Raw genomic sequence first — 17,479 nt, 5'->3', positions numbered from 1 at the left:
TGTTTCTCTTGTTGTTTTTAATTGGCCAAATTTGAAATTGAATCGCTGTTTCAAATCAATTTTTAAAAGAAACTAAATGTTTCAACTCTTCAAAAAAAATTCCCAACCAAAACTATTTGTCAAATTCAACCTGAATTTGGTGAATATTTTTGGGACCTGAAAAATGCATTTTTCAGCACACACACAAAAAATTGTTGAAAACAATTCACCCACCTCTGCTCATTTCACACTCACAAAAGTTTGGTGAACATGGGCAGAGGTTGTTTGCACATCTGTTAAAAATAATGAACCTCCCTCCAACAGCCATCCTCCCTTCCTTCCCTTCACATAATCCTTTTCACTCCATTCTCAAAGAAGTCTCAGTTAAGAGGAGAAGGTCCCAGAGTCCATAGGGACTGACTCTGTGGGTGCTCCAGGGCTGGAGCACCCCTGGGTAAAATTTAGTGGGTGCTCTGCACCCACCGGCAGCCAAGCTCCCCTCAACCTCCTCACCACCTCTTCCTCCTCCCTGCCCCCCGAGCACACTGCATCCCCACTCCTCTGCCTACCTCCCAGCATTTCCCGCCCAGCCGCCGCCAATCAGCTGTTTGGCAGCGTTAGCACGCTCTGGGAGTGGGGGAAGAGCAGGAACGTGGCGTGCTCAGCGGAGGAGGTGGGGAAGAGGCAGGGCCAGGGCAGGGATTTGGGGAAGGAGTTGGAATATTGGCGGAGCAGAGGGGGAATTGGGATGGGGACTTTGGGGAAGGGGTTGGAATGAGGATGGGGAAGTGGTGAATGGGGGTCGGGAAGTGGCGGGGCCTCATGGAACAGGTGGAGTGGGGGTGGGGCTGGGGGCAGAGGGGGGATCGAGCATCCACGGGAAAGAGGGGAAGTGGAGCCTATGCCAGAGTCCATGGGACCAGAGATTAAATGACTATGAGTCCTTGGAGGTTTGAGACCTCTGATCTCAAATCTCCTAGTGAACATACAGGGATTATTTCTTTCAGTCCCCTGTGAACCAAAGTTCAGCTTGTGAACCACATTGTGAAACAAGCACAGCCCTAATTGGATACAAGTTTTAGAACCACATTTTTATCATAAAACAATCTGTGCACGACAACTATGCTATGAATTTGTTGTGATGTGGAGAGCAGTGAAGAAAAGTATTTCAGCCAGCAATGAATAAAAAATTCCAGCTCAACTGTAAAGTTTTAAATAGCATCACACAGCCTCAGCTTTTATAGTTTTCCAGATTGAGGGGAGGATAAGCATGTTAGAAGAATTGCTCTGGTTTTTGAAGCTGACTCTACTTAATCTCCTAAACTTTAGTGTTTTGTTAGAGCCAATAGAAGAAAACAGTGTGTGAGTTGCCTTTGATGAATTGGGCTAAGATTATGTACTTAGAAATTGTTCAAAGCGTTACTTGACCTTGGGAATTAGAGCTAACCCTGAACCACCTGATCAATTTTACATATATTTATTTTGTGGATTAGTTAAAACTGCTTGTACAATCAACAGGGATCTAATAAGAGCAATAGGTTTATCCGGTCTTCAGTGGCTATAGACAATCAATTGCCTTGATGCTGAAAACAAGTTTTACCACATCAAACAGCAGCTAAACCACATATACTGCATAATCTGTATTCCTGTAATTGATGGCTTATGTTTTCCTAGTTTCTTTCAAAAAGATTGTGCAACATTTGGGAAGGCAACTGAACTGCAAGGAATAAAAATCTCTGAGAAAGTTGCAGGACAGATGGAAAAACAGTGTTCAGGATTAATTAAAAAAAATGTATTGGGTAACCAAAGCTTTCTGAGAATTGAATTAATTCTGTAGAGCAAACATTGTGGTGCTAGGAGTACCATGGGGGGACCCTTTTACTTCTTTGTGGAGCCTTGGTGTGAAGAAAAGTAGCAGCCTGAGAAGGCGTGAACTAAGTAAGGAATCTTAGAAGCACCATCCCTGAATTTCACGTGTTGAAAGGCAATGTGAAATTGGCAGATATAAGATGACAAGCCCTTTCCCACAGCAACTGAATAGAGATGTTACAGAACAAAATAATTTCTTTCACTTTTTTTTCCAGCTTTGTGCAGAACTAATTTTTTCCAATGACTGCTCATTTAGGTTGAAAATGCCAGCATCCGGGTATCTGGGGCATCATTAAAGCAAATTCTTGGAGCGTGGAGAAAGATTTATTTGCATGTCTTTCTGATTAAAATCCATGTCTTTATATTGTATGAGTTTGCAGTCTGGGGGAGGTGAGAAGATTTGCCCCTTCTGACTAGCCTTCCCCCCCCCCCCCCCAGAGCAAAATCAGTACTAGGTAGGTACTGTGTGTTATGCTTTTCTAGGAATTTCCATGCATTCAAGAGAGACGTTCTTAAACACAAAGTTGCATAAGGAACATATATAAATAGATTTTAAATGGTTACCACTAAAATACCCTATGACTAAATCTCCTTGGAATTTCTTTGATATGCAATTGACATAAATTAGACTTACACAGGCGTCAAGCGTCCTCCCAGAAAAGATCAGAGAAGCTGCAGGGCTGGGTAAAGGCGTGCTGTGTTTGATTCCATTGATTATCTAACTGCCTTTGGGCAATGGGTCTCAGCCAGAGTGTTATTGATCCACACCATGAAAATAATCAAATTAATTCATTTCTCATCAAACTGCCAGTGCCATGACCTTCTTTTTCTTTTCCCCCTGTGCGCCTGCCTCCTAACGTGCACAGCTCAGGAGCAAAATATTCACTGCTTTAAAATAAATGTCATTGTTTTCATGATGCTCATGAGAAATGTCAATCTTAACATTATATCCTTGTAATGAGGAAGATTATTTAGGTTGGGTTTTTGTATTGTAGCATTTTAAACCCAATCTTCTAAACATCAGAGTTCATTATTTAGTCAAATCAATAAAAGAATAAGGCCCAAGGCCACTAAGAAAATGCTGAAATCCCTTTAAAACTACCAGTAGTAGTTGTGCTGTACAGCTCTTGGTTTTTGCTGAGACAAAAAAAAATGTTTAATGTAATGTAAAAATATTCAGCAGACATACATTTCTCTAGAAAAATAATTACATTAAAGGAACTACTGTTCCCCTTAACAATCTGATACATATAACTCTAGATATATTAGAAGATATTGGAAATAGGAATTTCTTCAGGTTTTTAGTTGTAGTGGTGAGGAAGGGGAGTGGGGCATTTCTGATAAACTTGGCTTTTATTGCCAATGGGTAAAGATTTTTAAAAGCACCTACATGACTTACGTACCAAAATTTTCAAAAGTGACATAGCAATTAGACACCTAAATCCCATTGACTTTCAATGAGAGATAAGCTCCTAATGGCCAGATTTTTAAAGATATTTAGGCACCTAAGTCCCACAGAAGTTGGTCACCTAAATACCTTTAAGTGTCTAAGTAGCTATTGAAAATGTAATTTAGGCTCCTAAGTCATTCCCCACATCTCTTTTAATTGTTTAACAGGGTAAGAGTTCAGACACTAATAAACTAAAGACAGAAATAAGATGGAATTCTCCCAGGTGTAAAGGAGTCCACACAAGGCCAACTTCAGCTTCCCATAGCCCTTCTGTGGGCAGAGTGGCCACGTGAGGGCAGAGGGATCTGCACCTCCTGCATGCCATTAAGAAGAGCTCTGTGCCAGCCCTAGATAGACCAGCAGAGAGGGAACAGGGAGGCCAACAGGTAGATTTTAGGGGCAACATTTATGAGCTTCCAATGATTCAAACCCCCCCCCCACACATAGGAGGCAGAATTGAGCTATGGTCACAATTCCAGACCAGAGGCAGAAATAGTGCTCATGGATGGGCTGCATTGCAGCCCCCTGGCATACCTATGGTATCTAGTGGTGAATTCCATTCCCTCCAGGTCTGTGGAGTTCCCTGCAAGAATACTGCATACAACATGTTGTTTTTGTGTCACCTCGCCCTGGGTCTTCCCAGAAAAAGGTTTCTTTTATTTATCATTACATGTTTGTGTATCTTTTACTTACGTCTTTCAACACGTTACTTTTGTTCTGTCAGCAGTAACATATTAAGCAGATTAGCAATTCTATATAAAATAATTGGGAAAACTACAATTATGCCAGCAAGGACTTAGACTAAGTGTTACCTCATCTGCTCATTCACGATACAAAATTATTAAAATACAAATTATTAAAAATATAGCTATCAAAACTCTTCATCTTACCATTAACAATTCTTCATTGTATATTTCAATATTATAAGTCAGTGCATGTTATTTTGTGCTACCCTCAATCTATTAGAAAGGAGTGGGGGGGAATACGATGTTTTCTTAATGTCAGCATTTCTTATCTTCTTTAAACAAGGGTTTTTCATTCAAAGTCCAGTTTTGTTTGTGAATCATTACAAAGAAACTTCATTAGAAATTTTCCTGTGAATGCATTTTGAGGGTTTCTCAATTTTAGGTCCTTAATATTTAGTTGTTTTTAATGCTACGCCAACAGCTCTATGCTTTTTTGTCATTTCAGTCACATGATCCCAAATATATTTTCTGGAAAATTATAACAGATAGGATTTCAAACACCAACACTCACTGTTTAGGATTTGAGCTGGACATTTTAACCTTTAGTTTGGATATCCTTATTTGAAATTTCCGGCAGTGTGTCAGGGTGACTGCAAAGATGCAAGTCTTCAGCTTTCTAGTTTACTTTTTGTAAACACGATTATTTAAACTTGTACCCCTAAATTGTCATCTAGACTGATACAGGAGGTTCCCTACAAAGTAGTTATTCCAGTTCATTTTTAAAAAATCCAACATGATTCAAACTGAGGGAAATGTGACAAACTGGGTCGCATTAAATTAACTCATTTATTGCTAAAAGAAAAGGAGGACTTGTGGCACCTTAGAGACTAACCCATTTATTTGAGCATGAGCTTTCGTGAGCTACAGCTCACTTCATCACTTGCATCCGATGAAGTGAGCTGTAGCTCACGAACGCTCATGCTCAAATAAATGGGTTAGTCTCTAAGGTGCCACAAGTACTCCTTTTCTTTTTGCGAATACAGACTAACACGGCTGTTACTCTGAAACCTGTCATTTATTGCTGGAACTCATGTTTTAATGATTTTATTTGGTTTCTATAGTGTCCTTTATAACATCCCATCAGTTTTTGGCTTATGGCAATCTGAACCCTTATCTTTCCTAAAAAAATCTCTTGCATTATGCCTAGGAAATATTGAATGAAAACTTCATTAATTTTCCTGACTGACGGTTTGGTTAGTTGGACTATCTGTCATAATAATCTTCAGTTAGAGGTTGTGAGTTTCCTATCACAGATTCTCACAACTCTGGATTCTTTGTGCAATCTTATGGTGTTATTTGAAATGGCTATCAGAAATACTAGTGTTAAAATGCAGCAAACATTTCTTGAAAACATACATAAAATGGCATTGAAAAACCCAGCCCCCAGGAATAGTGACAGAACTCAGCACCTCCAGTCTGACGCTGAAGTGAAGTTAATTTGACAGAGTTGGCTGTGAAGGAGTACACCAATTTCTTTCATTAAATTCACCATAGTCTTGGCTCTTCCAAGCTTTCTGTTTTTAAGAAATTTAAGTTGATCTTCAACAGGAATATTTCTGAAACCATATAACTTATCCCAGAGGCTTTCTTAGATCATCTGCAAAATATATTTTCCATCAATACTTTTATTGAGATTTTAGGACATATAAAGTGCCAATCAATACAACTGACAAAAGACCAACCCTTTTAGGAAACTACAAGAGAAAAAAAAAGGTCAAACTGATCCCTAAAATTGAAAAAGTCTGTTAAGAGTGTTTTTTCAATATGGTTAGGTGATGTCACATTTCAACTGCAAATCCTTAGTGTGATGAGGACCTGTGTTTTTTTCATGAAGAATGTGATTTGTAAAGAAACACCAACTTATGAACAAGGTTGATGCCTCAGTGTATAAAGAATTTCCTGCTTTTGTATATATTAATAAGCATGGTCTGTGCAACATTTTTCAACCTTTTGTGCAAGGTCTGTTGCTACTTACACAGATTGCTTGAAAATGAACTGAGTGGAAGGGCGATAGGATCTCAGGTGCTGGATCTTTATCCGGGCCAAACCATTATTAGTCAACAATGCAACTACAAGAATATAGGGCCATGTCTTGATTTAATATAATTAGCATAGCCATTGGCCTTACCATTTTAAAAAGCTAATAGAAGCTAACTTGAAATAGAGCAAAATGCCTGACAAATTACTTCCACTTTAAAAAAAATCATTTTGAGAATTAAATTATGGTTTGATCTTGAGAACTGCAAAATCTGTTTTTCTCCCATTTAAAAAAAAGTCTGTAGCACTTATTCTCTCCCTAAATCACTGTAATTTGTTCAAATGACATTGCTGCATATTTAAGAAGATTCTCTGTATTTTTGAAGTAACGTGAAATGTAGGAGCTTCCATTGATATATCTGTTTATGAATAATGAGAGAGAGAAGGTGGGTGAGGTATATGAATAATGAAGATATCGGATGCATAAGACCACTGAACCCTATTAGAATGAAATTACAGCAATCCTCCCTCCCCTGATAAAGACCCCACTGTCTTTTAAAGTATTCATTTTGCCCTTTGATTTTCAATATGAGCATTTTAAAAAACGGAACAATAAATGATTCTTTTTTTAGCTAACTGGAATAGCTTACCCATTAAGTGCATGACTGAAAGTGTCTGCTAAAATGCAGGGGAAGAGAATTCAAGTTAACTGTATGCTATTGTATCTTTAGTTTAACTATTTCATTTCCAAAATGTGTGCAAGTTGTAGGCAGCAAAGTTCGACAATGGGATACATTGAGGACTCAGTCCTTTAAAGACTTACTACAGGGCATACACAAGTCAATAGGTCTACTCATGTACCAAAGGCCTGATCCAGTTCTTAGTATAGTCATCGAAAGGATTATTCATGTCAATGTGATCAAATCTAAAGCCCATTGGTAAGTATTTGCAGGGTCAGGCCATTGTTGAGGGGAAAAGCAATGTGAACTAACCAATATTATGTATGGAACACAAAAAGTGAGGGAATACTTTCTAGAAGTATTGTCTGAGTAACTTTTTAATGATGTCTGTTAACTGTGAAGTTTTTTAACTGATTTTTGCACTTACTTTTAAATGTCTCCCAGTTTATTAAACATTACAGTAATATGCTCACGGAACGGAGGAGATAGCTTTGATAATCCATAGTTTTCCACAAAGCAAAACAGCCATCACTATCTTATCAGTATGAACATTTCAAGAAGTTGAAAGAAGGTCCATTGTTTATAAATAAATACCATCGTTTCACTGGGCAGTCATCACTTACAAAATATTTTTCTAAATAAGGACAAAACAGCCTACGGAGTTTGCGGGGTTTATTCATTTGAAATAATTGTGAATAATTTTGTATACTATTTTTGAGGTTTGTACTCTCAAGTGCTGTACAATCTGTGTCTAGAAGCAATTAGCTACTTTGTTTGAAACATACAAAAACAAACAACCAAAAACACTTTGGAAAGGCTTCTCTTACAAAATAACAAAAGTAATAGGCTCCTAATGATCCTGGAGACTTGAGAATGAAACATCTTTGTCATTTATGGGAATGTAATACTTGATATTGCAGGAGATGTAAGAGATAATGGTTAGCATGGCCAGCTTTGGGATGTGGGCTCTTCAAGAACTAAGTACGCTACAGAAACCTGAAATTGATTATTTTGTTAATTTGCAATAACCTTTGTCCTCTCCAAGAGACCACAGTGATTGTTTGAGGCAATAGCATTCAAATGTATGAGCAACTTCTCAACAAAGCCTTTGTCCCTGCCGGGTTGTGCATCTCTGTGTGAGCTGAAAGAAATAGAAAAAGGGGACACATATTCCACAAGTAGATTTGCCACAACTTCTCAATTGGAGTTTCATGATGTCAGTTCTTTTCTGAAACCTCAAAAGGTACTTGAGCTAATTATGGAGTTTGTGTATTTCATTTGTTTAATTTTGGCGCACAAAAATATCAGACATATTTATACTTCTACATAGTTTCTACCCCTCCTCCTTTTCCTATCCCACGCATAACTGGGAAATAAATTGCTATGGTCTTTGCAGTACAAAATTAAGTGGTTTGAATGTCATGATAATCATATTACATCAATATTTTGGAGGAGACAGGACTTGTCAATTGCATTAATCATCAATCCACAAACATAATGATTTTGTAAAAGAACTACATCAGTTAAGCCAAAATGCGTTCTTTGTCTAAACCAAAAGGGAATTTATTCAGACTGTAAAATGTTGTACTAATATAGTTAGTGCTGTTATTTTATTATTAAAGTAGTCCTAAGCAAGGGTTCTGCTTCTGGGAATTAGGGCAGTCTTTTTAACTCTGTGGAACATATCTGCCTTAACTGATCAAATGCATAGCACTTCACACAAAACGATTCCAGAAATCTTTCATTTTGTTGTGGCTATAGGCAACAGTTATAATTGAGCCACTTGAGAATGTTACTCATTCGACTGTTAGCTGGGGGGAAAAAATCAAACATTTGTTGTTAAGTATACTTTTAAAAAACTTTGAATTGAGGAAACAGTAAACTAAAGCTGGAGAAAGGAGAAGAAGAGTGAATAAATTTGACTACTCTATAATTCCCTTCCCTCTAAATTTTGGATTTCATCTTTAAAACATGGGAGAGATTGTGTGTTTGTGAAATATGTCTAACAAAATCTAGTCCATGACTCAATAACCAAAGTTCTTTCTGTACTGTGGACTCATGGCATATTTCTCCCCACAATATAAAGACAAACTTCCCTCTGCATTCACAACATGGAAAAATGGGCTTCCATATTATATCATCAAGCATGCAGAGAGAAAGCTGCATGTACCATTTCCATGGAAAGTCCACTCCCCTGAGCGACACACTTATACTGACCCAACTCCCAGTGTAGACAGTGCTATGTTGACAGAAGAGCTTCTCCCATCAACATAGCTACCACCTCTCCCATCAGCGTAGGTAGCATCTTCACTGAGTGCTAGCGTGACTGCTCTACTGGTTAAGCTGCGCTTTGGATTTTGTGGATTTTCCACACCCCTGGGTGACGTAGTTAAACCAACATAAGTTGGTAGTGTAGACCAAGCCTGGTGTAACTTAGAGAGCCCTTGGGCCTGTCTAAGTTTCAGTAGCCTCCCAAGGCTGCCCTGTGAGCCACAGCATGGACCAGAATCTCTTCAGGGTTGTGTGCTGCAGCCCTGCCCCTGACATACTCCTTACACCGGGGCTTTTTGAATGTGTCCTCTGAAGGCAGCCTTTATGGCTTTTTATTACAGTACACTAGAGGAATCCTCTTGCATTCTGGAACTGGAGCTTATAGGACCCCTTTACACCACTTCTGCCCTTTTACTCAGCATAAAGGGTCCAGAGCAAAGGCAAGTTATCGTCCCTGGAGACTTAGTTTAATTTTATAATGACTCCTAAATTATACTGAAACATAGTACTTCTATAGATACAGAGATTTCAGCAATTACAGCTTTGACACCAGAAAGGTATAGATGGTCTGTCATTACCTCTGTCACTGTCCCCACTGCAGTCCGCTCTTGGCAAATGTTGCTATCCACTTCACTGAAAAACTTTTAGATTCAGCTGATTGTATTTCAGCTGCAGCACCTAATTTCACTGAAGAAGATTCTTGAGGCTAATGAGGGGCTTAAATAAAAAATTGATTCTCTTGGATCAAAATATGATGTATTTGACCAACTTTATCTTGAGGGCATAATGGAGGCAGTGAGGAAAAAAACCTAGAAACAATTCCCTGATATAGAAGTTACAGAATATAGTATTAAAACTCTCTCTGGAGTCCAATATAGAACACTGCACAAATCCAGGTTTTCTCACCCTCCACGCCCCCCCCCCCCCACAAATTCACTCTCCTGCTGGTGATAGCCCATCTTTACACAATGTGCATGATAATCAAGTTGGGCCATTTCCTGCACAAATCCAGGTTCTCTCACCCCCCAGGAAATGGCCCAACTTGATTATCATGCACATTGTGTAAAGAGTTGTCACTTTGGATGGGCTATCACCAGCAGGAGAGTGAATTTGTGTGGGGGGGTGGAGGGTGAGAAAACCTGGATTTGTGCTGGAAATGGCCCAACCTGATGATCACTTTAGATAAGCTATTACCAGCAGGACAGTGGGGTGGGAGGAGGTATTGTTTCATATTCTCTGTGTGTATATAAAGTCTGCTGCAGTTTCCACGGTATGCATCCGATGAAGTGAGCTGTAGCTCACGAAAGCTCATGCTCAAATAAATTGGTTAGTCTCTAAGGTGCCACAAGTACTCCTTTTCTTTTTGTTAATTTCTTAAGTTCTTTGGAGCTTTTTAACCCTCATGTTCAGCTGTGAATGGCCTATCAATTCATTGATCTTGCTTTTAGGGACAAGGACTGTGTTTTCCTTATGTGCAGATAGCATCTATCACATTGTAGGTGCTATTGGAATACAAATAAATGATAATGTATTAGATAATGTAATTGATTTATCTTAGCTAATAGCCTTTCTTTTGACATTTCAATTGTTGGAGATTAATGAAAGTTGGTTGGAGAAAAAAAATAACATTTAACATGAAGATGTAAACATTCACATTTTTCCCTCGGTGTCCAATGTCATACAGGCTTGAAGGGGGAAATTGCTTTCTTTAAGTGCTGAACTTATTTTTGGAGGTTTCTGTTTTATTGCCAGGCAAATTACATCTTATCAAAGATACAGACGCTTAATTTTTTATGATTTTAATTATGAAAATGCTTGTTGGTATCTTAATTTAACATTAGAGGACCTGATGACAAGGACCAAATGATTGACATCTTTTTGATTTAAAGCTATTACCTCCTCTTGGAGAATATACTATTTATCCCTTTGAGTAGGATACTGAACCTTTACAACTGCTAATGATTTAGTATCTGATTTGGTCTGAGTTTTTCTGGTGGTAAATAGCAAGATTTCCATTTGGTTTCAGAGGGAATAGTCTACGGCCTTATTTTTCAAATACAGTTTTTTTCTCATCCTAGAACTTACATAGGTTTTTATAATGGCTGAAAGTTTTTTTAATCTTTTTTTTTTACTATGATGTAAACTGGATTGATTTATCTTGTCTAATATAATTTTGTCATGTTTATGATTACTTTTATTAAAATGAATTTTTAAAGTGTTTAACAACTAAATATTTAACTAAGTCAAACAATTTCATCATGTATCATGAAACCTGGGGAAAAAATTCTCCTCTGGCATGAGAGTAAGCTTGCTAGTTTTCAAGCTCAAAGTGGTTTCTTTCTGGACTTTTAAAAGTTCCAAATATGAACATAAGAGAAACCCTAACTGCAATCTTACCGGTAGCAACTAAGGTTTATATCTAGAGTCTGAATAAGAAAATTAAGGTTTTCAAATGACCTTAAAACAAATCTCTAGAAATCCTCATGACAGCCCTGGAAACTAGTTGTGTCTGTAAGTTTTTGTCCACGTTCAGATTTTGATTGAGAGACAGGTGATTTATTTCTTGCTCTTTCTTCCATGGTGTTTTTGCCTGTCCCCTTCGTGCTCAGGTTTATCCTGTAGGCCAACTACATGTAATGACCTATTTATGCTTGAGCTTGCCCCCTGGCTTTACTGTCTTACCTTCAAGAACTGTCTGTTCCTGCAGACTCTAGATTTGTATAACCTTCAATTTCACTCCCTCCCAAGTGGTTCTAGTTGGGTGTCCTCTTGATACTCACTGGACCACAGTCTGCCCATTTGGCAACCACAATTGCTAACAAACCTGTGTGTTTTTCCCCCCACTTATAAGATATTTCTATATTGTGGCACATAAAAGCCAGCAAGTATAACTGCCTATAAAGACACATATGGCATTAATGGCTTAAGCGTTAAGTGCTTTTTTATAGATTCATAGATTTTTAAGGCCAGAAGGGATAATTAGATCATCTATCTGACCTGTGTATCATAAGCCATTATATTTCACCCAGTTACTTCTGTATTGAGCCCAGTAATTTGTGTTTAACAAAGCATGCCTCCCAGAAAAGCATGCAGTCTTGATAGAAAGACCTGAAAAGATCCACCACTTTGTGGTTACACATTCCCACTGTTAAAAACTGTGTGCCTTGTGTCTAGGTTGAATTTGTCTGTTCCCTATCATATGAAAATCTGTTTGCACTATTATACACATTGCTCCACTAAACCCTAACCACGACATCTAGTAAGAAACCCCAACTTGTTTGAGAGTGAGTGCAATAACATCCACACATTAGTGTTTAAAGATAGTTAAATGATAGTTAGATGAGTGTAAACTCTGCTTCCTGGGTTCCCAGCTAGGAAGGTCAAAATGGCTGACTCTCCTTTCTGAGCTTCTTCATTCTGTCTACATTAATGTAATGTAAAAATCATGAAATTTGGGGGGTTTAATCCAGTGATTCAGGTTTAGTATTCCAGAGAGGGAGGTGAGGGATGATAACATGATGAGTTCTGTACTCTATCTTTGCTCTCTGCAGAAAGCCTGAAAGGTATTGGCTGAAAGAAAACTGTTTGTTGACTGTTCTGAATAGGACAAAATGGTAACAAACACAGTTATGGAGACTCTACTTCCAAGAAGCATTTCTGCTGAATGTTGCTGTTAGTTTAAAAGTTTGTATTCACCAGTGAGTGTCAAATATTTTGGAGGTCTGATGCAACCTCTAATTTCATTTGGATTTATTAAAAGATGCTTCTTGTTTTTCAGCACCCACGGGTGTTACTTTAACATAGCTGTTTACCAAAAGAGTACAGAGCTTGCATTTTTCCTGTGTACATGGAGGAGAAGTTAAACCAGTTTTCTATCCAAGTCAGCCTCAGATAGATGAATCTTCCCATGAAGATTGAGTGTTTCTATTATCAAAGCAGAAGAACTGGAGATTAAAGTCTTCATTTATCCCTGACAGAAAGTGCAATCACTGTTCAATCTCTGCAATCCCTGCTAGAGTTCTTGGGTTTTTTGAGAAGGAAAAAAGCTTTATTAGATGTTGTAGCTTTAAATATTCCAAGAAGACTCTCAATGACGAAAACAAACATTATTTTTCATTTTTTTCCTTGAATGTTGGACACTAGAAAAGTGGAGGATTGTATTACCGGTACATCCTGTCAGTGTAGGCTGCTCAGTATTTAAATGAAATATTCATGCATTGTAAAATGCCTGAGTGTTCAATAAAGATTTCAAAGAAAGGTACCTAAAAGTTGTGGTTCTTAGGTTAATCTTTTATTTATCTAAAGGATGAAGGAAGCTGTCTACTTCTGTGATATGAACTGCAATCAGCTTAAAAATAATTGACAAATTAATCCCCTCACAGCATTCAATTGTAAAGGTGTTAGGTTTAATTAGGCCTGTCTGATTGCCTTGTCTAATCAAGAATAAAGGTGGTACCTTTGATGGTTAAGGTCTAGCGGGGACATCCCTGATCTGCCAGTCTTGTACGTTTTAATTATTGATTCCTACCATTTCAGCCCGTCTCACCAAGGACCTGAGTTCTGTGTTAGCTTTACAATGAAAGGCTAAAAACAATAGCTGCCACCAAAGATATATGTAGAGCTGTGTGGGCTTTTAAATATTTCTGAGGACTCTTTAATCTTTGGAAGTGCTGACCCATATTACCATATGATGTTCATATCCAATACAATTTGTTCTTATTGTTTTCTCCCTACATAATCATGTGATTTGATGTTCTTCATTAACAGAGGCCCACACTCTGATTCACGTTGATTAGTACCATTTCAAAGGTGCTGATTGTGGAGTTACTACTTGCTGTAAGTAAGGGTATCAGAACCATGCCCAAAGTCGGGGGGGTTTTTCACTTATATTCAGTACTCTTACAGCCAATTTCTCATTTTTCTGTCACCAGGAAAATCTTACACTTGGTAAGCTTCTGTCTGGCTGGTAGAGTTTGAATGGATACTGCTCTGTGAAAAGACTCCTAATACAGGTGTTTGTCACTCTGACCAGTGCAGTCGTGAACAAGATACTGTAGTCTTTGAACGTTTACAATTTTGGCTCCCCTGAGTGTCCAGGGTAGTGGCACATGGGATCTTAAAAGGTTTTAATCTGTTTGGTAAATATTATCAAATGGTTTAAAACGAATGCTTATTTCAAAATAAAGATTATGTGTTTGACTTTCCTTATCATTTTCCACCACAAACAATGGTATTAACTTATGACTTGCATTTTTTGTCATGATGGAGCCGTGATTTTTCTCATTTTTGTCATAAAAAACAACCGCACTTAATTACATTCAGATAACCCAAATTATAAACCAAGGGTCCAATGCTGCAAGCTCTTCTAGCATAAAAAAAGACTTGCAGGATGAGTCATGCAGCTTCATATTCAGAAATCCAAACCCTGATATGTCTTGTTCTCCATATCGGGTTGCATGTTTTATTTACTTAGTGTGAGTTATAGAGTCTTTTCTTTGGTTGTAGGTGAATGAAGCAACAGTGGAACAGCTAGTGCAGCAATATCCATACATAACCTTCAGTACTGTACTGCAAGATTGCAAGAGGACCTTGGAACGGGCTTATCAAATGGGCTGGACACCCAGTATGTCTTCTGCTTCATAACGACCTATGTGATACTACAATTCGACTAATGCATTCAGCAGGTCTAATGGGGACTGCAGATTTTGGTTGTACAATGTTGCAGGAATATTTTAAACCTTTTCATGTTTTTAAATGTCATTTTGCTTTCTGTGAAATATATGTTCAAGAGTCCATCGTTCTAAAAGAGGTTTTTATTTTATTTTTAAGTTTTAAATTAATGTTTTTTAAAGCAGTGAACATTTTATGTCTGGTGGTACCTCCTGGAATTTTGGAACAGAAACTGGACTCTCTAATTGTAGTTAGACTCACGTAACTGTTCTGAATGTGTTTTGTCATCCTAAAAATCTGCAAATCCCCAAAGACATTGAAGAGGGCTCACAACCTTTCATGTTGCAATATAATTGTGAGTTTACACAAGTTACAGTAAAATGGAGTTGACTATACACTGACTTTGATGTACTGTAAAACTATGTACGAATGTTGAAAACAAATCTTAAGAAATGCATTGTATCCTTTTTGTTCGCATAAACACAATGTAAAAGCCTTTGGCAGATTTCCTGAAGTGGATTCCTTCTAGTTCTGTGGATGGCTTGAGTTATATTAGATGTTAAGCCTATTTTCTTTTGTTCTATTCCCTTTGCCTCAGTCATGCGTGTTTCCTTTGGTTTGTAAGTGATACCTCAATGCTAGTACCAGTGTAACTGATCGGTATAGGCCTCTGCTGAAACTGGGAGCTAATCTTAATCCATATTATTTCTTAATCCATATATTACTGACACCACCCATGTATTTTAGGATGCACAGTAATATAAGAATCCACAAATAATTGTGATTTTCTTCTAAACATTTTGCTAATTACAAAAATCATTATTTTGAAATTCATTTTTGAATGGAAACCTTAACAAATGATGGTAACTATTGAATGGTTATTCACGTAGACAATCTTACTTGTTTTATGTTGTAGAACAGCAGACGTGATTTTTCCTTAAATAGTCATGTAGGAGATGTTGTATAGATTTCTCAATTTTTGCACCTTGCCATTTTTGTAATAGGTGAGCTAACAGCGCTTTAATTTACCACAGATAACCAATTCCCACCTTGTGAGGTCAAATGCTGCATAGAAGACACCCGCTGTGGGAAATAAGTTATAAGGCCATGTTTATATAGCTTAAAATAAAGTTGTTGTTTTTTCTTTGTTTTTTTTAATTAAACTTTCTGAATGAACCAGTTTTCTTTCACAACGCTGTCATGTTACCGAATTCTGAAATTTCAAGTAAAAAGGAAAGTTCAATTAATAAAAGCCACACCGCTGATTTTCACCGATGTAGTGTGTGGTTGCTAATGTGGGTTCCACTCCTGCAAAGCAAGAGCGTGGCATAGGTGACTTCAGTGGGACTCCATGTGGGCATAAGGGTCCAACCACATGCATCACTTTGCAAGATCAGGGCCTTACTCTAGAAGAGAATAATTGCTCTGGAAGAAAAATTATTCTGGCATCCTCTAAATCGTGTATTTTAAGCCTTGTACTCTCTGCTTTTCATATTTGTTCCCAAGCTCTTGAAGACTACTTTGGTTGGCAATTGTGTACTCTGTTTTTTAATCCAAAACTGATTTATAAGATAATATATGCAGAAAATAGTTGAAGTGAATACATAAAAAGTTTAATTTTCTATATGTGTTGCAAGAGTTAAATTTGACAAGTGTTGATAAGCAGCCATTGAACATACAGATGTTGCAGCTTTGGTTTGAAGTTGCATTAACCTTTAGACTGTTGCAATTTGGTGAAAGGATGATTTTTTGAGGTGTATAACACTGCGTATTTGCTTTTTAAAGGTTATACTCTTTTAATCCAAAATATCAAATGCTCAAATTTCAGCTGACAAATTGCCATTATTGTCCAAGTGTTTTGCTAATCCAGAAGAACTGATGCAGCATAACCTAGAGAACAGTTTTCATATGTCCGTGCAATTCTGCCAAAACTGTATTCCAGTCCCATAGCATTAATTCTTGACAATTACAGAAAGCATCAACTCAAAGTCCAGTGACAGTTGTTAAATGTTTTCTTATTAGACACTTCAAAATGAAGCTGAAAACATTTATCTGGAAAAAATATTAAGTAGAGTTTTGCTTGGAATGTCATAAATACATGTGAACACATATTATGCTGGACTTTTTATTGACTCCAAAATGGCAACAGTATTTTCAGAATAAAGACAGTGAATAATATTGCAGATATAATGGAGAACTCAAGTCATTTCTCTTTAATGTCTTTTTATGAATGCAACAAGACAATTCACACAATTTGTAAGTTTCTATTTTTCCGTGAAAGTTTTGACTTTGAGATTGGTTGCAATAAAAGAGAGAAGCAAAACTGTGTGTCTTTTGTTTGGTTATGTAGATTACTAACTCTGTTTAAGTTTTTGTATGTAATATTGGCCTATTACATCACCACTTTTTTTTTTATCTTCTGTTAGGTCAACTCCCTGCCAATGCAGGATTTTTCCCCTGTTGTACATTTGCTAATGCATTTTCCAGTCTAGTTTTAAATGTCCCAAGCAATGAGTCTTTCACCCTTGGAAGATTATTCCATCATCTACTCGATTGTACTATCAAAATATCCAGGTTATATTTTATCTGTCTTATTTCATTAACCATTATACCCACATGTAGCTGCTTAAATAATTCCTCTTCATCCTTGGTATTTACAGCTTTCAGATGTTTGCAGACTGTTATCCTATTATCATGTCCTAGTACTCATTGTGTAGCCAGGCTATACTCATTTAGCCCTTTTAATTCCCCCTCAATAAATCAGAACTACCTAGATACTACAATGATAGGTACATGATAGACAGATTAGAAAGACACGTGACCTCATTAATTTTGCT

The 17,479-nt window shown here is 37.4% G+C and overlaps 1 protein-coding gene across 1 annotated transcript in view; it reads left to right on the top strand.

Moving 5' to 3' along the window:
- FBXL17 (F-box and leucine rich repeat protein 17) overlaps positions 1–16,977 on the top strand; it is a 485,100-nt gene extending 468,123 nt beyond the window's left edge. Inside the window, exon 9 of the mRNA XM_073344633.2 lies at positions 14,478–16,977. Within this exon, the coding sequence (XP_073200734.1) occupies positions 14,478–14,615 (138 nt within the window). The 3' untranslated portion in view covers positions 14,616–16,977. The remainder of the gene's footprint in view (positions 1–14,477) is intronic.
- The last annotated feature ends 502 nt before the right edge of the window (positions 16,978–17,479 follow it).

Source organism: Lepidochelys kempii, chromosome 5, assembly GCF_965140285.1.
Source record: "Lepidochelys kempii isolate rLepKem1 chromosome 5, rLepKem1.hap1, whole genome shotgun sequence".
In the NCBI taxonomy this organism is placed as follows: Eukaryota; Metazoa; Chordata; order Testudines; family Cheloniidae; genus Lepidochelys; species Lepidochelys kempii.
This window is presented reverse-complemented; position numbering and strand designations above follow the sequence as displayed.